Raw genomic sequence first — 20,641 nt, forward strand, 5'->3', positions numbered from 1 at the left:
GCATAGAACTCTAAAATAAATAAAAAGTGTTCATTAAAGCAGAGCTGATTGAAGTGCTGGGAATGTCTGTGCCTAATGGGTCCTGAAGGAGTTAATGCCAGGGACTACCACCAAGAGTTTCTTTTTTGGGGGGTTTTTCCTTCCATACTTAGATATAAAAACAGAGAGGTGTTGTTTGGAGATCAGGTGTCTTTCAGAATTCAGATGGCTGAGACCTTTTCTATTACTTAGAAACAAACTTTGGCCCCAGGGCAGCAGGAATAAATCCCTTGGATACAAATCTTCCCTGTAGGAAGCAGAAGCATCTGTCACGAGGGATGGAGTGAAATCTGGTGTTAATGTTTACCCAGGAAGGCTGCTGGCCAGTTGGTCATTAACTGGGGGATTTGCTCAAGGTTTATTGCAGCTTGTGCTGCCACTTGCTCCTATGGATCAGAGGTCCCTGACCTCTGCCTTGGTGTGGGGGTTTTGGGATTGGAGGATTTACAACAAAAGTGACTTGAAGATTCCTCTTAAACGTGACATCCCTTCTGTGCTGGCTCTGCTTGCTTTGTTTTGCTTGGCATAGCTGTAATTTTCCCCTCCTTTATTTTTCTTTTTTGAAATTAGGGTTGGAAATGTTTTCTCCAAACTCAGAGTTATTCCTGTCACAGTGTTGCTGTTGTTGATGCAGCTCCTGGATCCTGGTGACACATTTTTGTCTGAGTCCCTCAGGAATATGGGACACCCCTCTCTGCCCTGCTGCACCCCTCTTTCCACTGCTGCTGTGCTGTATTTAATAAACAGTTATTGAGAAGAATTAATTGCTGGTGATGCAGGGCAGGGGGACTGAACACAGTCAGCCTTTGAAATATCATCAGTCATGCTCTGTTTCCTGACCTGCTCTTTTCAATATATTGAAATTACTCAAAATCAGGCAAATCCTCTCATTGAGCTCTCCCCAGTTTTAGGCAGAAATAGCACACTGCTCTGTGTGTTGGGAGGAGAGTCAAAAATTGGTGGGGCAGACTGTGACCTTCAGGTGTTTGAGTCTGCTCATTAAATTATTCTGTTTTTTTTTTCCCTTCAAACCAGGTTCCTTGGCAGGTCTGATCGACATCTCTGCCCACTGGATGACAGATTTGAAGGAAGGAGTGTGCTTGGCAGGGTTCTGGTTCAACCACGAGCACTGCTGCTGGAAATCCAACACCACCTTCACCGACAGGGACAAGTGTCCTGAGTGGAAGAGCTGGTCCCAGCTCATCCTTGGCCATGGAGAGGTGATGTGTGCTTGCAGCTGCTCTCGTGCTCAGGTCCCTGCTTGCCCAGCCTGTGGCACCCCTGGGCTGATATGGGTGCCAGGAGTCCAGGCCCTGGTTCAGTGCTTCATCACTGGGGTTCTGAAGGGGTGTCAATAAACAGCTTGTGTGGGTGTAGTCCTTGGGGGCATGTGGGGAGGCAAAACCCTGTGACATTACAGGAGCAGTGTGTCCTGCTGTGCCCAGGATGTGCTTTGGAGGGGGTTTTGCCCATGAACATTCTGGGGGAATGAGTGCCATGATTGGCAACCCAGAATGGAACCAGGCCTTGAAATGCCAGACCTGGGGCAGGTCTCTCCATTTTTATCTGTGGGATCACCTGCTGGCTCCCTGTGCTCACTTCAGTGCCCAGGTCTGATGTGGTTTCAATTGAAACCATCTGATTTGGGCAACTTCCTCTGTGTTTCAGGGGGCCTTTGCATATATCCTCAACTACTTCATGTACGTCATCTGGGCCTTGATGTTCTCCCTCCTTGCTGTGCTCCTGGTGAAGGGCTTTGCTCCCTATGCCTGTGGCTCAGGGATCCCAGAGGTGAGTGGGTTGTTTTTCAGGTGGGGTAGGGATCCACCACCCAAAATTTACATGTGCTTGTTGTGGAATAATATATTCCACATTAGAGGATGGGTTCATACACAGGTGTTTTTCCAAGCTGTTTGAAGCTTGGTTTCTTCTCAGATTTGCCCTAAACCAGGACACATGTCTGATACTAAAGTCTCCATGCAATCCCTTGTTTTGGCATTGCTGCAGGAGGGATTTAGGTGTTCCTGCACAGGGACAGTGGCCCTAAGGAAAGGATTCAGATGGCTGCTCCTGCCATTGCATGGAGAGAGCTTTTTTGGGACTCTCACTTTTGATAGCTCAGGGGGACTCTGGAAAGCTGTAGGGAGGGGCAGTATTGGGAACACCCAGTAACTGAGAAGCTCTGACCAGGGCTTGAATGAAAGCCTGTAGAGCTTTGTGTGCTTGACTTCCAGATCAAAACTATCTTAAGTGGTTTCATCATTAGAGGCTACCTGGGCAAGTGGACGCTGGTCATCAAAACCATCACGCTAGTGCTGGCTGTGTCCTCGGGGCTGAGCCTGGGCAAGGAGGGGCCGCTGGTGCACGTGGCCTGCTGCTGTGGGAACATCCTGTGCCACCTCTTCACCAAGTACCGCAAGAACGAGGCCAAGCGCCGTGAGGTGTGTGGGGACCCTGGCCTGGGCGGGGCATAGGGTCTTGGGGTTGGGGATGGGGGCAGGTGGCCCTGTTTGGGGCAGGTGCTGGTGTTTTGTGCTAAATGGCTCTGTTTTGGGCTAAGTGGCTCAGTTAACGCTGATTTTTTTGGAGCTCCTTAGGGAATTGGCTCACTCCAGCTTTTCCCTGATGTCTCAAAGCAGGCCAGACCTAGCAGACTGTGCTGTAGATGAACATTGTCCAAATTTAAGTGAAGACAGACCAGGAAAGGGGGTGGGCTGAGAAACCTGAGTGTCTCTGTGTGTCCCTCAGGTGCTGTCAGCAGCTGCTGCCGCCGGCGTGTCTGTGGCTTTTGGAGCTCCCATTGGAGGAGTGCTCTTCAGCCTGGAGGAGGTAACCTTGCCATGCTGCTATAGTGCAGACCTTACCCTGTGGATCAGAAACACAGCCTGTGGAGAAATTCCTCCTGGTGTCCACCCTGACCCTCCCCTGGCACAGCTTGAGGCCTTTTTCCCTTGTCCGCTTTCCTGAGTGTGTCCCAGGGAACAAACTTCTCTGGTTTATCAATCCTCTTTTCTTCCCAAGGACCACTTAATCCTTAATGTCTTGATCTGGATATGAAAGGATCATTACTGTTTAGCTCAGGGGAGTACCAGGATGGATTTCAGAGGAAGGCTGGGATGGATCTACTCAGCTGAGCAATAGTTGGTGGCAGTGATGGCAGGCACTGCTGTTTGGTACTTTGGACCTTGCGGAGCCATGGAATTCTCTGGGTTCAGCTCATGGCTGATGTGTAACAGGTTTTATTACCCCAATGAGCTGCAGGGATCACAGAGGGCACATGCATGTGCTGCAGGCCAGGGCCCATCCCCCTGACTGAGGTCTTCCTAGAAATGCAGCTCCAGAGCAAGCCTGGGGGTACTTGGCTGGGGGCAGGGAATGAGCCAGCACTCCTGGATCTCTGTACTGGCTTTGCTGCCTACACTGGGGTCATGCTGAGTGTTCAGGTGTCCAGCTGTGCTTTGCTGTGCCCCTCAGGTGAGTTACTACTTCCCTCTGAAGACCCTGTGGCGCTCCTTCTTTGCCGCGCTGGTCGCCGCCTTCACCCTGCGCTCCATCAACCCCTTCGGCAACAGCCGTCTTGTGCTGTTCTACGTGGAGTTCCACATGCCATGGCACCTGCTGGAGCTGGTGCCCTTCATCCTGCTGGGGATCTTTGGGGGGCTCTGGGGAGCTTTCTTCATCCGCAGCAACATCGCCTGGTGCAGGCGGCGCAAGACAACGCGACTGGGCAAGTACCCGGTGCTGGAGGTGCTGGTGGTCACGGCCATCACGGCCATCCTGGCCTTCCCCAACGAGTACACCAGGATGAGCACCAGCGAGCTCATCTCTGAGCTCTTCAATGACTGTGGCATCCTGGACTCTTCCAAGCTCTGTGAGTACGTGAACGATTTCAACAGCACCAAGGGTGACGATTTGCCCGACCGTGCCGCCGGCCCCGGTGTCTACACGGCCATGTGGCAGCTGGCACTGGCCCTCATCATGAAGGTCTTCATCACCATCTTCACCTTTGGCATGAAGGTGAGGGTTGCCTGTGAAGGACCTCGTGTTCTTCCCTTCATGCTCTTCAGGAGCCTTAGGGTTTGATTTCCTCCCTAAGCAGAGGTGTGTCCCCCCAAACTCTGTCTGAAGGGACACATTGCAGTTGTTTGTCCTGCTGCTTGGACCTGAGGGCAGTAAAAACCTTCCAGCCTGAGTGGGCACCAGTGCCATCACTACTGGTGCCTCAGGGCTCCACATCCCATTTTCCAGACACTGAATGCTCTTTAATTGTTCTGTCTCAAGCTTTTTTGATAAAAATGTGATTTAGATGAAAGAGCTAATTGCAAAGCAATCAGTGTCTTCATTTGTTGAAGCATAACTGGAACTGTTCCTTGCTCAGAGGGTTTGGAAGTTGTTTGTAGCAGCCTCTGGAGCTGCAGGTATAGTTCCCAGGTGTCAGCTGCCCTGCAGTGGATGGAGCTGGTGGAGTTTCCATGTCCCTGCTCCTTGCAGGAGATGTGCAGTGACTAGATGACTTTTCCAATGTCCAACTGAGCTCCACTGCTGTGGTTTGAGGACCCCCCCTGCTCTGTGCAGCCCCAGGGCTGTGCTGCTCACTGCCCCCTGTTCCCACAGGTGCCCTCGGGGCTCTTCATCCCCAGTATGGCTGTGGGGGCGATTGCAGGCCGGCTGCTGGGGGTGGCTGTGGAGCAGCTGGCCTTTTACCACCATGACTGGGCCATCTTCAGTGGCTGGTGCAGCCCTGGGGCCGACTGCATCACCCCTGGCCTCTACGCCATGGTGGGCGCTGCTGCGTGTCTGGGTAAGCTGGGCCTTGATTACAGGGGTGTGCTGGGTGAATGTGGGGCTCCCTGGGTCTGGATAAGCTGGGCCTTGACTACAGGGGTGTACTGGGTGAATGTGGGGCTCCCTGGGTCTGGGTAAGCTGGGCCTTGATTACAAGGGTGTGCTGGGTGAATGTGGGGCTCCCTGGGTCTGGATAAGCTGGGCCTTGACTACAGGGGTGTACTGGGTGAATGTGGGGCTCCCTGGGTCTGGGTAAGCTGGGCCTTGATTACAAGGGTGTGCTGGGTGAATGTGGGGCTCCCTGGGTCTGGGTAAGCTGGGCCTTGATTACAAGGGTGTGCTGGGTCTTAGGGGTTATCCCAGCCTTAACCATTGAACCACAGGAGGTTTGGGCTGGGAGGGACCTCAAAGGTGATCTCGTTCCACCCTTTAGTGATTCTGTGGTTGTGGGTGGCCACCAGAGCTGGGGTCACCTCAGGAATGCCAGGAAATGCTGTAGTAGCCACGTGTTCTTGTGTGCCATGTGTTCCTCACCCTGGTGTGGTCTTTTGCCATCTCCAGCCTGGTGCTGGGCACAGCAGCTGCAGTGGGGAGCTCCTGAGTGGGAGCCAGAGCAGTTGAGGCTGCCCAAGGACTTGAATTTTTGTGTGGAGTTTTAATTAATTTTACTTCCTGTTGTGGTCTTAAATCTTGTGATGCAATTCTGCTTTTAAGTGCTCTGTTTTTTGGTAACACTTCTTCCTCTTGGTTGAGCTGGAAAGACTGGGTGCATGTGACTGAACTTCAGTTTCACAATTCCCAGTCCCCTCGTGCGTGGAATATGTTTAACTCCTAAGGGACTACTTTATCAGGAGAAAGTCCCCTCTAAAAACTGCAACCAAACCCCATCTTTGGCCTTTTTAGAGGGGATACACCTTGCTTGAGCAACCCAGTCTAGTGGAAGGTGGAAGGGGTCGGAATGAGGTGGACTTCAAGGTTCCTTCAAACCCAGACTTTCTGGGGATTGTTTGCATATAATTGATGGAAGATAAATGCACTTCATTAATGTTTCTGGGTAGCACTGAAGGATCTGTGCCCCTTTGGGGAATGGGTATTGGAACAAAACTCCTGTAAAATATTTGGGACAGAGGTTTTGGTGCTGTGGAAAGGACAGAGGTTTCAGTTCTGTTCTGGTGGTTTGGTGTTGGGAAGGATAAGGATTTGACAGGAAGGTCTCACAGATACGTATGTGTAACAAAGATCTTTGAATGTAGAATCTGAAGAAGGAATAGAAATGAAAGCAAGTTTTGATATAGAGGAAAAGAATTGCTGAGCCAGTCTTACTGGATAACTAGAAAGCAAAAGAGCAAGCAAGGTAGAAGGGGTTTTTATGACTCAGAGCAAAGGATAAACCCACCTCAAACAAAAGGTATTTTTACCAAGCAAAAAAATTTTCACAGGCAAACAAAAAAACCAATGTTGCAAGTAGAGAAAAGATCTCAAAATTTTCCACTGCAAGAAAACTGAAAAACAACTTCTAGCTTGAACTGTAATATACTAACTTTTTGTGGTTAAAAGATAGTGATGTGAATATGGTAATCTCAGTAGTTGTGATAGTCTCTAGGTAATAATAGAAGTGTTGATTAGTTTTAGGATGCTCTGCAATGAAAAGTACATAATGCATTGTAACCAAAACTAGAGTAGCTTCAGAGGAGCCTGCAGGTGATACTAAAAACACTGTGGACTGGGCTCTTGTCACCCAGGACCCGTGAATTGCTGTATCCTCTGGATACAAGGAACAGCATTTTAAACAATAAATGAATTACTGTGTCCTCTGGATACAATGAACAGCATTTTGAGGAGTCACCTGGAGCCCCACATCCCTCTCAGCTGGCAGTTTGGCACAGTTTGGCAGTGCTGAGCGGGGCAGTCCGGCTTTGCTGGCACCACCCTTGCCCGGAGGGGACGGTACTGTGACACAGAGTGACCCTGCTGTGTTCGCAGGGGGCGTGACCCGCATGACCGTGTCGCTGGTGGTCATCATGTTCGAGCTCACCGGGGGGCTGGAGTACATCGTGCCTCTGATGGCCGCAGCCATGACCAGCAAGTGGGTGGCCGACGCCATCGGGCGTGAGGGCATTTACGACGCGCACATCCGTCTGAACGGGTACCCGTTCCTGGAGGCCAAGGAGGAGTTCTCGCACAAGACGCGCGCCATGGACGTGATGCGGCCGCGCAAGAGCGACCCCGCACTCACGGTCATCACGCAGGACACCATGACCGTGGAGGACGTGGAGGCCATCGTCAGCAGCACCACCTACAGCGGCTACCCCGTGGTGGTGTCCCGCGCGTCCCAGCGCCTCGTGGGCTTCGTGCTCAGGAGGGACCTCATCATCTCCATCGGTGAGGGCCGGGGGTGCTGCTGCTGGCAGCTGGCTCAGGGGGGCACACCCTGCTGCTGCTGGTGGGTCTGGTGGGTGGGCTCTGCTTGCCTGGGGTGGCTTGCCACAGGGTCGTTGAGGCTGGAAAAGCTCTCAAGATTGAGTCCATCTTGTGCCCAATCCCCAGCCCAGAGCACTGAGTACCACCTCCAGTCCTTCCCTTGGGGACTCAAGCTCCCTGGGCAGCCTCTTCAATCTTAGCAAGCTTTCCTGCGGAGAAATTCCTGCTGATGTCCAACTTGAACCTCCCCTGGCACAGCATGGGGCTGTGTCCTCTTGTCCTGGCCCTGGTGCCTGGGACAATATGGAATAAATTACAGGAATGAGTACATCAGGATATTATGTGCATTGCCTACCTTCTGTAATACCACCATGAGCTTCTGCTCTTGGCTTCCTTGGGATCTCCAGGGATTCATTAAGAGTGGTCCTGTCCCCAGGCTGTGCACAGGATGGGATTTGGGTGTTCATGATCAAATATCCCAAATATTGTAAAGTATTCTGAATATCCAACCTGGTGTTTGGGCTGCCAGACCTGCCCCTTGGCAGGAAGCCTTGGAATGCTGATGTGAGACTGTAATGAGGCAGGTACCCACAGTACCTGTGTGCCCTGCTCTGAGGGATGGCCAGTGCTTGACTTGTTTTCCGTTCCTGACCCTGGTGACGTCCATGGAGCCTGTGCCAGTCGTTGAGTGCTTAAAAATAGTCCTTTAACTGCTCTGCATGGGACCCAAATCAGTGACTCATGAAAGTACAAAGCATTTTATTTACCTCCTCTAAAAACTGGGAAGATAAAAGTTCTCCAGGATTTGTGTTTACCTGGTCAGAGCACAGGTGCAACAGCCTTGGCTTTGGGCAAGCTGATGTGCTGATCCTGCCCTGCAGTGGAACTTTGGAGATCTTCGAGGTTCTCCAACATAACAAGTGACAGGATAAGACCCAAAGTTGTGTCCAGGTGAGGTTTAGGTTGGATATTGGGGAAAATGTTTTTATGGAAAGGGTTTTCCAGCCCTGGAGTCACTATCCCTGTGTTCAGAAAATGTGTGGATATGGCACTTGAGGACATGGGTTACTGGTGACTGTGGTGTGATGCTGGTCCATGGTTGGACTTGATGGCCTTAAAGGTCTTATCCAGTCTTAATGATTCCACGGTTCCCTTAGAAGAAACCCATCACACCCTTCTGGGGTGGGAACAGCTCTAGCAAAGGGGAGGAAAGGACTTGTAAAGCCCTGAAATGTGAGCTGAGGAACAGGAACGCTCTTGTGTGTGTTAAAGGAAAGGAGTGCTGACACTGAACCCAATGTTTCTCTCCAGAAAACGCCCGGAAGAAGCAGGATGGGATCGTGAGCACCTCAGTTATTTGTTTCACTGACTACTGTCCCCCACTTCCTCCGAGCTCCCCATCTGTGCTGAAGCTCAGGAGCATCCTGGACCTGAGTCCCTTCACAGTGACGGACGAGACGCCCATGGAGATCGTGGTGGACATTTTCCGCAAGCTGGGGCTGCGCCAGTGCCTGGTCACTCACAACGGGTGAGAGCCTGTGGCTCTGGGCTCTCTGCTCTGCTCCAGGGCAGCACTGGGGTCATCTGGGCTGCATGCTGGAGCAGTTCTTTCCTGGCAAAGGCACTTGAGACAGCCGAGCTCTCTGAAGTGTCCCTGTGCAAGCTGGCCTGGGACACTTGCAGGGATGGGGCAGTCACAGCTGCTCTGGGACTGTGTCAGTGTTTCACCACCCTCTGAGGGTGCAGTGCTGTCTGTGGGGTGTCACTTTGAATCCCAAAAAACTCCTCAAGTGGCTCTGCCAGGGTCCCTTGTGACAGTGTTGATGCATTAAAAATGTTTTTTCATTTTCCAGGAAGCTGCTGGGGATCATTACCAAAAAGGATGTACTAAAGCACATTGCACAGATGGCCAACCAGGACCCTGAGTCCATCCTCTTCAACTAGAGGCAGACTGGAGGGACTGTGTCCCACACACCTGGACCTTTCTAGCCCATCCTGGGTAGACTTTCCTATTTTTATTGAGACCATGGAACTGTTTCCAGTGTTTTCCTCCATGGAACTGAAGAAGATATTTTTTTTTTGTACCAGATAACCAATTGCACTATGGAGTCTGTGGAACATGATCTTCTTTTTAGAAGGAAAAAGAGACTTTATTTACATTGCTTTTGTGAAGTTGCGTTGGAAAGATTCCATGAAGGAGTAAAAGCAAAATGTTAGAGAATTGTATTTATTTCCTCCTCTTTTGTTGGACCTACTGTCACAAATGTGGGGAGGAAAAGCCAAGGTGTTTGTGTACCTCCAGAGGTGTGGAAGGGGCAGGATGGTTTTGCACACAGTGTTCAGGTGGTGACAGAGGGACAGGGCTGGGCTCAGCATGGTCTATTCCCAGTTGTGTCCATCAGGAAAAACCACAACCTTGGGAAGCCAAAATAGGGGAGAGAAAAATGAAATCTGCCCGGCTGAGGCTGCTTGGCTGAAAGAAGGAAAAAAAAAACCAACAAACAAAACCCCCACATCAGGTCTCCTTAAAACTGGGCCCAGTTTCTGATTGGGAAGATGCTGGTTTTGATTAATTAGTGCATGCATTAATTACGCTGCTGCTGCCTTGTCAGGAGAACCCCAAGGAGGAAGAAGGATGGGTTCACAGGTGTCTCCCCATCCTGCTCCCTTTCTCCGATCCCTGCCCAAGGATTCCTTCTCCTTGATTTCCTCTGAGCACAGCAGTGAAATCCCAGAGGCTGAGTCCTGAATCCGTGCCCTTCCCAAGCCCTGGTGGTGTTGGGGATGGCACAGCTGGCTCCTTTCCCCGTGCCCCACTGAGAGTCCTGTGCCTGGGGATGCTGATCCTGCTCCCTCCTGCATCCCAGCTGGGGCATTCCCAGCAGGAATCCACTGCTCTAGCTCTCCTTTGGCCAACAACTATGCAAGAAACCCCATCACAGCCCCCTGTGCTCCCCAGGCCCTGTCCCAGCACTGACCAAATGATTTTCCTGTTTATAGAACTGTGCCCATTCACTGGGATTTGGGAGGCTCTTCGTCCTGTTCTCAGCTGTGTCGTGTTTGTGGGGAGTGGGGACTCTTGGCTGGACTTGGCTGGGCCCCTTTGAAAATCTGATACAAACAAATTCCTTGTCTTTCTAAGGAGCAGAAGCCAGATTCTTGATCTTCCAAAGCCATCCAGCAGCCAGTCCCTGCTCTGCTGCTTCCACCTGATGTCTCAATCCTTGTACAGCTCAAAGTTGCTTCAACCTGAGATGTCACTGATGGATCCAGTTCCTTCTGCTTGGAAAATAAATGCCTGGACTGGTCTGTGGTGGTTTTATGCAGCAGGAGATGGTTGGAATTCTTCACGTGCTGCTTCAGCCCATGCCAGCAGCAGCTTTGCTTTGAAATGCCTTTTCTTGTTCTGTTTGGAGGGCAAGTGGATGCTCCTGGGAGCTGGGGCTGAGTTCAGGGAAGAAGCTGCCTTCTCCCAATCCCCTGGGAACTCCTTTCTAGGAATGCCTGTCCCATACAGGCTGGCTTCTCTTGCTGTGGCACACCTGGGACACCAGAAACACCAAGCTTTTCTATTTTCTCCTCACCTTCCCATCCTCAGGAGAGTCCCAGCTTGGGAAATGTGGTTCTGCCTCAATTAGATCCGTGATCCACGAGCGGATTCCTCTCCTGGTGGGAAGGCTGCAGCAGCCCAGTGCCAAGGTAAGGTGCCAAAAGGGAAAGCTGTGTGCAGGGTTATCCCAGATGGAACACCCCAGCTGGCTGGTGGCTCATGTCAGCTGCTCTTGGGGAAGCAGGAGGACAGGGAGCAGCTGTCAGGGGGACCTGCAGCTGTCAGAGGGAATTGCAGAGGGAATGGGAGCCCGGGGCAGGAAGCAGCTGCCCAGCAGCTCCTTGTTCTCCTCAGCTGCTGCTATGTTTGTGTCACAGATTGTTCTTTCAGTGAGAGAAAGTCCTGGGATGCTGTCCGGGGAAAGTCCTGTCTGGGAAGGGCAGGAAAAGCCCAGCAGGGCCAGGCTTTAGGGAGGCTCACTTTGGGTACAGGCAGGAGTTTTTCATCATGGTGAGGAGAGCTTTGTCCTGCCCAGCTCCTGCTCTTCCATCACTTCACTCCAGGAGGAGCCTGGTGTTCCCTTTGGCACACGGGGGTGCAGACAGAGCCAGGAAGATCCATCCACGGGAGGAATGACCCAGAATGACCAGGGAGTTGCAATATCTCATTTATGGCCCGTGGTTTTTGGGACCTCTCTGGGGCCAGGGCTGGATGCCCTCGGCTCTGGGATGCTGGAAGGGCAGGATGGGACTGGGGGGAGCTGACTTTAAGGTACCACCCCAAACCAGTCTGATTCCGTGGTTCAGCTATTCCCTTGTGCTCAGCTTGCTCTGCCCAGGGGTGCTGAGCCCTAGAGGGAGCTGGGGGGAACGGCCCTGCTGCTGCCTCTGGCTCCTGCGAAGGGGAGAAATCCTTTCTTCCCTCTGGGGTCTAAGTGGGGCCGAGGGAAAGGGGCTGGGAAAAGCACAGCTGGGATGGGATTGCTCTAAACGGATTTAAAGGTCCTTCCCACTCAAACCAGGGATTCCACAGGGGATGGGCTGAGCCTCCTGCAGTACAGCTGAGCTGAGCTGAGTGAGCCCCTCCCTGCTTGCTCACAGCGCCCCAGTAACAGCATTCGTGTTTTCCCGAGGGTTTAAGGAGCATCCCGCAGCTCCATGAATTCTTCGTGCTGTACAAAGAGGTTTCTGTTTCGTTTACCCCTTTTTTCAGGCTGAATTCCTGCCGGCGTGGCGGGGCTGGTGCCCTGGGGCAGAGTGGGGGGCACTGCTGGGTTCACACCACACCCCACTGCCTCTCTTTGTATGCTTTATTTACAGTGGCCCCAGGAATGATTTCCTGCCCTGCTGACGTGGATTTCCTCTCCCTGCTGTGAACTTGGACCAGGCTGGGGACTTGAAAGAGAAACGAGATCGTGTCTGGGCAGGGATGGAGACTTGGAGGTAGCAGTGAGATGGTTCATAACAACAAAGAGGGAGAAGAGAACCTTTGGGTCCAGGTTTTATTGAGAGAAGGCTCAGGCTGTGAATGCCCTGGGCTGAGGTAAAAGCTCCTCGGCACTGGAGTTAAGAGGGTCCTTTGGCAGCGGCTGCAGGAAGCACTTTGTGTCTGGATTGAATCCTCAGGGTGAGGCCATGGGAAATCGGGTCAGTGTGGAAATGTTATTAGTGCTGCAGTCTCCCCCTGCCTCCCAGGCTGGGCCAGAGCAGGACGGAGTCACAGAATTCTGGAGTGGTTTGGGTTGGGATGATGAAACATCCTGTTCCACCCCTGCCATGGCAGGGACACCTCCCACCATCTCAGGCTGCTCCCAGCTCCATCCAGCCTGGCCCTGGGCACTGCCAGGGATCCAGGGGCAGCCTCAGCCTCTGTGGGCACCCCGTGCTAGGGCCTCACCTCTCTCACAGGGCATTTCTCCCCATTATCCCTTCTGAGCCTGTCCTCCTTCAGCTCAAGATGTTAAGGAAGGGCTCAGAGGCTCTGAATTGACACTGCAGGGACATCTTAGGGACACTGTAAGGGCACTGAGCTGCCTGGGAGCTGGGCTCTCAGTTTTGGGGACAGGGTCAGAAGAGATGATGGGGAGTTGTTTATTCTTGTGGCTCTCCCCAGGCTGAGGGAGGTGCAGGCAGAGGCTGTGAGGGGATGCAGAGCTGGTTTAGGGACTATTGACTTCACTTTCTAGTAGGAGCTAGAGTGAACTTGTCAGCAATACTCACATTAAAATAGTGAGTTGTAATTTCTAATAAACAATTTTAACAATAACAGGAAAGCTGTATGAGAAATCCTCAGTACTTTGCTCCATTTGTGCAGCAGATTTTGTTTCCTCAGTGAGAGAAATGTGGTGTGCTCTCATCCAGGTCTTCCCACACTTTGTTCCTAATGTCCTGGAGCACGTCCTGGGACAGGCAGTGTTGGCACAGGCAGTTTTTGTGGAGGCTGGGTTTTCACTGCTGGGTTCTCCTGCTGCGGGCTGATTCTCTTGTCCAGGTGGGAGCACCTGGCCAGACTGGGGGTGTGCAGGGGGTGCCCCAGGGAGGAGCCAGAGGGGCTGAGGCTGCTTGGGAGAACCTGTGCCAGTTCCTCACAGTCAGGAATTCCAGCTGGGCTCTCACAGACAGGGTGAGGCTGCTCTTTGCCCTGATGCTGCTGGAGTTCTCCTTTCCCCATGCACCCACCCACGAGCCCTCTCCTTTCCAGGAAAGCAGTGTGGGCCACTGCTGCCTGGCACTGAGCCCAGCTCTCCTGCTCTCTGCTTTCCCTGCTTCCTCCGTGGCAAACACCACCTCTGCTGGCTCCACTGGCCATGTCTATGTTCAACTCCCTCCCAAAGGAAATCTTGGAGCCACCTGTTGCATTTCCTGCAGTCCCAGCTCTGCTGGCCCAGCCCTGCTCTCCCATGGCTGCTCCAGGGGTGGGATAGGCTTGGTGCTCCTGGGAGTGTTTGAGGATGCCAGGAGTCCTGTTGTGAGTCACCGAGGTGGTTGGGACAGCAGGACGGGGGATGAGAGGTGAAAGAAAGGGGATGGTTTTTAGAATGGATTTTGTTACCCCCAGCCCTGCTCCCCCTGGCTCTGGGTCCATCCTGGGTGCAAAGGGCCAGACCTACGCTGGAGTACAAGGATTTATTCCATCCTCCCTGGGAGCCCCATGCCTGTCTGTAAATTCCCCCAGGCTAATTAGGATACAGAGAGTACAGGCGGAGTTAGAAAAGGGGGCTGTGCCAGTGTCCATGGGCTGAGCCAGTTGGGCCCTGCTCTGCCCTGCCTGAACCAAAAGATGGTTTGGTCCCTCCAAGGTCCTGCTGCGACCACCGGGCTCACCCAGAGCTGGGATCCTGCAGGGAGTGCCAGGGCTGGAGGTGTGAGGAACTGGGGGCTGTGCTGTCCATGAGGGCTGGGGGGCACAAAATCCCATGGGAAGAGATGCTTGGTCAGCAGCTGTGCTGAGCTCCTGGTCCTGTGCAGCCTGGTTTGGTCACCACGTGCCCCGGTGCCACGTGCCAGGTGTGGTGCCAGGACTGGTGACTGCGGCAGTGTCACGGTCCTGCCCTTTGCCCTCCCTGCAGCCATGGCTGGTGTTGCCCCAGGTTTTCATCTCCCAAACTGAAACTCCTTCACTCCTTCCAGAGGCTGACCTGGGACCTGCCCCATGCCCTCACTGTGTACCCCAGGGGTGTCATTGCTGTGCCCAGAGGTGCCAGCCCTGTGCCCCAGGGGTGCTCCCAGCCCCAGGTCCTGGTCCCACAGCCCTGCCCAAGGTGGGGTCAGACCCATGGGTGTCACCCTGCCATGGGGACACTTTGTGTCGCAGTGGCAGACGTGGCCCTGGTGCCTGTCCTATTGCAGGGAGCTGCTCTGGCACCAGGGCTGGCATTTCCCCACTTGTGCATGTCCTCTGTAGGTCCTGGAGCCCCTTCCTGGTTCATGGCTGAGGGTGGCACCGAACTCAGCAGGGCCCTGTGGGCAGCCACTCCCGTGTCCCTCGTGGTGAGGGACGAGCCAAGAGGCTCAGCACAGCGAGAAGAACCCTGTGCCAGCCCTGGGCCATTGCCACACAGGCCAGGTGGGAGCGCAGGGGGGTCACAGGTCGAGCCGGAAGGCCCCGAAGTAACTGGCTGCTGCATCGTTGGAGTCGATGGCCAAGGAGGAGACGGAGACAAAGAGCTCATCCCCGGCCTTGAGCTCGAAGAGCCCGCCCTGGTAGAGCGCGTGGAGCCCGTAGTCGGCCTCAGGTGCCCAGCACTTGGTGCCCACGCCCTTGAGCAGCAGCACGGGCGGGCCGTGGGCCGGCTGCCACTGGATGCACTGCACCAGCTGTGGGCCCGAGTCACGGCCGGTGCCGCGGTAGCGGAAGTAGATCTGGGAGTACACGTAGTACTTGCCCGGCTGCTCAACGCGCAGCCGCCCTGCTCTGTACGTCATGTTCTGCACGTGGGACTGCAGGCTGCTGTGCCCCCAGTGCGTCAGGGCGTGGCGGCACGACTGCGACAGGTTCCCGAAGCGCTGCGAGTGTCCTGCGGGCAGGGACAGGTACTGAGGGGCCTGGCAGGGGCACACGGAGGGGAGGGGGTGGCTCTGGCTCCTTTCCAGCTTGGAGAGAACAGGAGCCACCTCTCCCCATCAGCCACCCAACCAGCCTGGTCCCTAGCCCTTTGATCTCTTCCCTGTTCCCATTTGGAGCCCCAGCAGTGCCCAGAGGGGTTCCCCAACTCACCATCCTGAGCCAGACTCTGTGGGCGCAGGGTGAGATGTGCCGAGGGTTTCCCAGCTGTTTTGGGAGGAAGCTGCCCCTCGGAGGTGTTGAAGTAGCTCTGCCAGGCCTCTGCAGGAAAGGGACAGAGGCTGTAAGGACAGTGTGGGGACACCTGGCAGGGCAGGGAATGCCCCACTGACCCAGCAGAGCAAAAGGTTACTGAGGGATGGAAATGTCTCATCAATCATCAACCAACAAACACTGTGTGTGCCACGGCCTCGGTTCCCTGGACAAAGGGACACGGCTGTGCCCCAGCCCATTCCCAGAATGTGTGCCTGTCATTGCAAATGGCAATCCTGGCTCTCCTCTCTCCTGCCCCAGCTCCCAGCAGCCCCAGGGCTGCCCGGGAGGGACTCACCCTTCACGGCGCTCCTGCGGATGATATTCTCAGTCACCTGCACACAGAGAAGAGAAAGTTCCCTGGTTAAAGGTGACACGGGGGTCCCTCCAAGCCTCCATCCCCTTCCCTGTCACGCTGTCTCTGGGCCCCACCACCTCCCTGCTGAGGAGGGCTTGAGTCCCACTCCCACCTTGAACCATCCTGGCTCTTTCCCCCTCCCACTGCTCTGGTAAGGCAGATAGGGAAACTGAGGCACGGGGACAACCAAGAGCTCCCCCATCCTCTCCTGGTCCCGGGCTCACCGTGGCCACGTAGACTTTGATGGTGCTGGCCAGCTTGAGGCAGCCCTGGCTGCTGCTCAGCTCCTCCAGGCTGGAGCCCTCGGGCTGCTGATTGAGCATCTGCAGACACCGCAGCTCCTCGGCGCTGCCCGGAGCCTGGGATTTCAGCTGGGAGGGAAAAAAACGTGATGGCAAACTAGGACACACAGAGGGAGCAGCCAGGATCCTGCTGGGGTCAGAGCAGGGGGCAGCTGCCTTCAGCCTAGCTCCTCCAGCACCTGGGCCCTCAGGGCATTGGGAACACTTCAGCCTTTAGATCCACAGGATACTGGGATTAACTCAGCCTCTAGATCCACAGGATACTGGGATCAGTTCAGCCTGTGTTTCCACAGGACAGCGGTGTGAGGTCAGTGAAAGGATCTGGCAGGTTCCTGCACACACCTGCCCGCCCAGGGGGGAGTGCCGGGCGCTGCCAAGGCAGCGAATCCCCCGGGATGGGGCTGTTCCCTCGGAATGCCCGGGGCGGGTGCGTGTCTGGGCAGGGCTGCCCGCCTAACTGGGGCCAGCCCGGCACGGGAAGCGGCTCCAGAGAAAGGCACAGAGCTGTTCTGGAGCCAGGCTGGGAGAGCTGGGGGTGCTCACCTGGAGAAGGCTCCAGCGAGAGCTCAGAGCCCTGCCAGGGCTAAAGGAGCTCCAAGAGCCTGACTCCCTCCTCCCAGCACACATCCAGTGACCGGCCGCTGAAATCAGCCCCAATTGTTCCACTACAGCGCTTTTCTCCTCCCTCCGCCTCTTCCCCGGGGCTGTGTCTCCCCATTCCCCTCCTCCGCCCGCCTTTCATGTAAATCCCTCACAGAGGGACCTCATGCGACCCAGGGATGGAGACAAAGCCCGAAGGAGGCCTGGAGCCCACTCCAAAGGATGCTTCGCTGGATCCAGACAGGCTGTTTATCCCCCTGCATCCGTGGGCAGGGCTTTTCCTTCTTCCCCGTCTCTGCTGTGATTTGTGGAATGTCTGGCACTGCACGACCCTTTTTTTTTTTTTTTTTAATTTTATTTATTTATTTTATTTTTTTTCTGCCTCACTCTCAGGGATGAGAGCGGCTTCCATGGAACTGCTGCCAGCCCCGAATTTCCCTCTACCCATGGATCTCCTGACTGGAGCTTCCCACCCGCGGCTGGGGGGTTGTTGTGGCTCGGAATCAGCAGCTGAAGGGAGGGGCTGGCGAGGCTGCTGAAAGGATCAGAGGCGTCCCAGCCAAATTTGGGAGCGGTTTTGCCCGAGTGACCCCGTGGGAGGTGGGAATGGCGGGATCCCAGCACAGCTGGTAAGAACTGCTGGAATGGGGGGTCCCAGCAACTCCCAAAAGGAGTGAGGAGGATTTGGGGGTCCTGGAGTGTAGGGGGGCGATGGGAAAAGGAGGAGGGAAGAGATGAAGCCGGAACCAGGGGTCGGTGGGCTCTGGAGCCCAGGGAAGTCCTCCCGCAGCCACATCTGGGGCTGGAGACTCCGAGGGGATCCCAGGGCAGAGCCCCCCTCTCCCGGTGCCAACCTCAGCTCCGAGCAGGGCCCAGGACAAAGGCGCCTTCTCTCCACATCTGGATCGGCGACAGTGTCCACGTCCACGCCTGCACAGCTGGATCTGCAGCTCAGGCAATGTCCACCCCCAATCCACATCTGGATCCGAGGCTCCCTGGGGAGCTGGACAGTGTCCAGCCCTCAATCCACATCTGGATCTGTGGCTCCCTGCGGAGCTGAGACAGTGTTCCACCCCCCAATCCACATCTGGATCTATGGCTCCCTGCGGAGCTGGGACAGCGTCCACCCCCCAAATCCACATCTGGATCCATGACTCCCTGCGGAGTTGGGACAGTGTCCACCCCCCAAATCCACATCTGGCTCCGTGGCTCCCTGCGGAGTTGGGACAGTGTCCACCCCCCAAATCCACATCTGGACCCGCAGCCGCCGGTGCCGGGACAAAGCTCACCTTGGAGATGGCCATGGTGAAGTAGACGAAGAGGCCGGTGGTGGAGGCGATCTGCAGGGCCAGGATAGCCATGACGGCCACGCTGCCCCACAGCGGCCCGCAGCGCCGCCGCCGCTGCCCCCGCGCCGCCCCGGGACCGCCGTCCGGACCGGCACCGGCACCGGGACAGGCTCCGGGAGCGGGCTTGGCAGCGGAGCCCTCGGTCAGCATGGGCGTGTGGGAGTCGCCGCTGTCGGAGCGCAGGTACTGCCCGGGGCTGGGCGGCTGCGGCGCCATGGCCCGGCCCGGCCCCGTCCCGGTCCCGGTCCCGGTGCCGCGGCCCCGAGCGAGGCGGGACGGACGGGCGGGGGCGGGACGGGGGCGGGGAGATGGGGGTGGCCTGTGGCAGAAGGGGCGGGGTCTCTGGTGGCCACCGAGGGGACAGCGGGGGCGATGGTGGCCGGGGGCTGATGCTCGGGAGGCAGCGGGGCCGGTGCGTGTCCCCAGGGAGCCTCAGTCACTTCACGCTCCCTCCTGTCCCGCGGGGCCCTGGGGAGGGGGATGGCCTCAGCCCGGAGCCCAGCCAGCTCAGCAGCCCCCAGACCCGTCATGGAGGTGGCTGTCCCCTCCCCGGGACGTTCGACCCCGCAGTGTCCCCAGGAGCACCACGAAGGCAGAGCAGGGCATCTCGCAGCCCAAAGCATCTGCCAGCCCCAGGGCTGATTTCCCTGCCTCTCTGCCAGCTCAGTGTGTACCCAGTGCCACAGCCCCATCCCTGCCCGGGCACGGAGCTGTTTCCCCAGGCGAGGTGCCTTCCGTGGAGTTTGGGAAGGGCGCTGAGCTGCGAGGGAGGTAATTAATTATGTGTAATAAAAAAATCCCACGACAACTCAACCTTCCTGGTTGTTTTCAGGAAAAGGACTCAGGACTTGCCAAGCCAGGTGAGGAGGGAAGAGCTGCAAAGGGCACATCTGGGGAGCAGCTGCCATCCCGGTCTAGAGGAAAGTGTCCCTGCCCATGGCAGGGGGTGGAATGGGATGAGTTTCAGATCCCTTCCAAACCAAACCATTCCATGATTCTGTGATTTGCCATTTGGGGCGTAGATGTTTGTGCTGAAGGAACCTGGACCCCTGCTCCCTGTGCTGCTCCGTGGGATGCAACAGGGGCTGAGGAGCAGAGGGAAACCAGGAGCAGCCAAAACCCCGAAGGTATGTCTGAGTCAGGGCAGGACCAGAACTGGAGCTGTGCAGAGAAAATTGGGTGAGAGCCAGGGGGAGAAGAATGCCTCAATCCTGGCTGAGGAGTTGTTTTTCACTTCTGATGTTTCCTGGTGTGTGCACTGGGAGAGCCGGGTCAGGCAGAGCCTGGAAATCTGTTTCCTCAGTGCCCGTGGTGCAGAGCAAGTGCAGGGGAGCAGGAGAGGGGCTTCTTGGGGTCTTCTGGTGCTCTCAGTGAGGCTGGGAGGGGGGAAACCCGGCAGGAGATGCTGACATGGAGCTGAGTCTGACATTTCTCAGCCTGTCCCCCACATTCACTTCAGCTTGCTTCAGGCAGGATGGTGGGACGTGCAATTTTAGCTGTGTTCCATGTGTCCTGGGATGGCCAAGGCAGATCCCTGAGCTGCCTCAGTGCAGGCTGCTCCTCCCCAGAGCTCTCAGTTGCCCGAGTGCTCCTTCCAGCTCAGCCCAGCCCAGCCCAGCCCAGCCCAGCCCGGCCCGGCCTGGCTGATGGCTCCCAACATGTGCTGGCCACACATACGGCCCTCCCTGAGGAAACTGCAGCCCCTGCGACATGAAGTCTTCGCGTGCGTGCCGTAACCTCCCTGGAATGTGCCCTCAGATGGACTGGAACCCATCAGTTCCTGTGCTGAGGTGATTTTTGGGAAAAACCTCTTCCTCATCACACTGTACTTCCACTGGCAGGCTCACGCATCCAACTTCTTCCCTCCAGCCCTGGGAGCACCCCAGCCCTTCCCTGGCTCCCTCCTTCTCTCTCTCTCTTTGTTTGTCCCTGTTATCACAGAGTAGGTGGGGACGTTCCCTGCCTGGTGGCATCAGGGCTGCTTCCAGCCCCACACGTGCCAGCTGGAGGGATGGAGGTCACCCAAGAGGGACGGGACATTGGCTTGGATGGGCACAAGCTGTTCCTCACAGCCCTTCGTGACCTCTGTCTGGTGGTGGCACCTGGAGGAGCCAAGGCATAGGGAGACGGAATGTAGGAGCAGAGAGGCTCTCTGCACAGCTGGCAGGAGTTTGGCAGGGGAGGGATGGATGGAGGAGCCCCATAAAACCCTGGAGTCGCAAGCTTTCCCAGGAGGGATGAGGAGCAGCATCCTCTGGAACATCCCAAGGTGGGACAGCAGTTCCCGAGACATCCACACCATAGCCAGGAGCGATGGATGGTAGGGACAGGCAGGGACAGGCAGAAAAAGGCAAGTTCTGCTTCAGCTCCTTCCCTGGGCTGGGCTCCCTGGTCCCAGCGCCTCCTGATGTGTACAGGTGAT

The 20,641-nt window shown here is 55.7% G+C and overlaps 2 protein-coding genes across 11 annotated transcripts in view; one reads left to right on the top strand and one right to left on the bottom strand.

Annotated features, from left to right (window-relative positions):
* Nucleotides 1-9,469, top strand: part of LOC117002724 (H(+)/Cl(-) exchange transporter 5) — a 26,301-nt gene extending 16,832 nt beyond the window's left edge. For all 10 annotated transcript variants that reach the window (XM_033072082.2, XM_033072083.2, XM_033072075.2 and 7 more), the window contains 9 exons: nt 1,075-1,259; nt 1,708-1,830; nt 2,274-2,480; nt 2,788-2,868; nt 3,514-4,056; nt 4,654-4,840; nt 6,808-7,206; nt 8,557-8,773; nt 9,099-9,469. In XM_033072082.2, the coding sequence (XP_032927973.1) occupies nt 1,075-1,259; nt 1,708-1,830; nt 2,274-2,480; nt 2,788-2,868; nt 3,514-4,056; nt 4,654-4,840; nt 6,808-7,206; nt 8,557-8,773; nt 9,099-9,189 (2,033 nt within the window). In that variant the 3' untranslated portion in view covers nt 9,190-9,469. The remainder of the gene's footprint in view (nt 1-1,074; nt 1,260-1,707; nt 1,831-2,273; nt 2,481-2,787; nt 2,869-3,513; nt 4,057-4,653; nt 4,841-6,807; nt 7,207-8,556; nt 8,774-9,098) is intronic.
* LOC117002725 (tumor necrosis factor ligand superfamily member 10-like) lies at nt 9,459-18,458 on the bottom strand. Its single transcript, XM_033072084.1, has 5 exons — nt 18,160-18,458; nt 16,193-16,339; nt 15,909-15,945; nt 15,512-15,619; nt 9,459-15,311 (listed from the first exon to the last, which is right to left on the bottom strand). Exons 1-5 carry the CDS (start codon nt 18,433-18,435, stop codon nt 14,878-14,880), a joined length of 1,002 nt encoding a protein of 333 aa, XP_032927975.1. The 5' UTR covers nt 18,436-18,458; the 3' UTR covers nt 9,459-14,877.
* Nucleotides 18,459-20,641: the final 2,183 nt, after the last annotated feature.

Source organism: Catharus ustulatus, chromosome 14 (assembly GCF_009819885.2).
Source record: "Catharus ustulatus isolate bCatUst1 chromosome 14, bCatUst1.pri.v2, whole genome shotgun sequence".
NCBI lineage: Eukaryota > Metazoa > Chordata > Aves > Passeriformes > Turdidae > Catharus > Catharus ustulatus.

Bases quoted from the DNA above. Each gene is read 5' to 3' on its own strand.
- LOC117002725 (XM_033072084.1), bottom strand. From the start codon at position 18,435: ATGGCGCCGCAGCCGCCCAGCCCCGGGCAGTACCTGCGCTCCGACAGC. The intron at 16,340-18,159 runs GTGAGCTTTGTC...TTTCCCTCCCAG, and splicing joins TCACCATGGCCATCTCCAAG to CTGAAATCCCAGGCTCCGGG. The intron at 15,312-15,511 runs GTGAGTTGGGGA...CCCTGCCCGCAG, and splicing joins ACAGAGTCTGGCTCAGGATG to GACACTCGCAGCGCTTCGGG.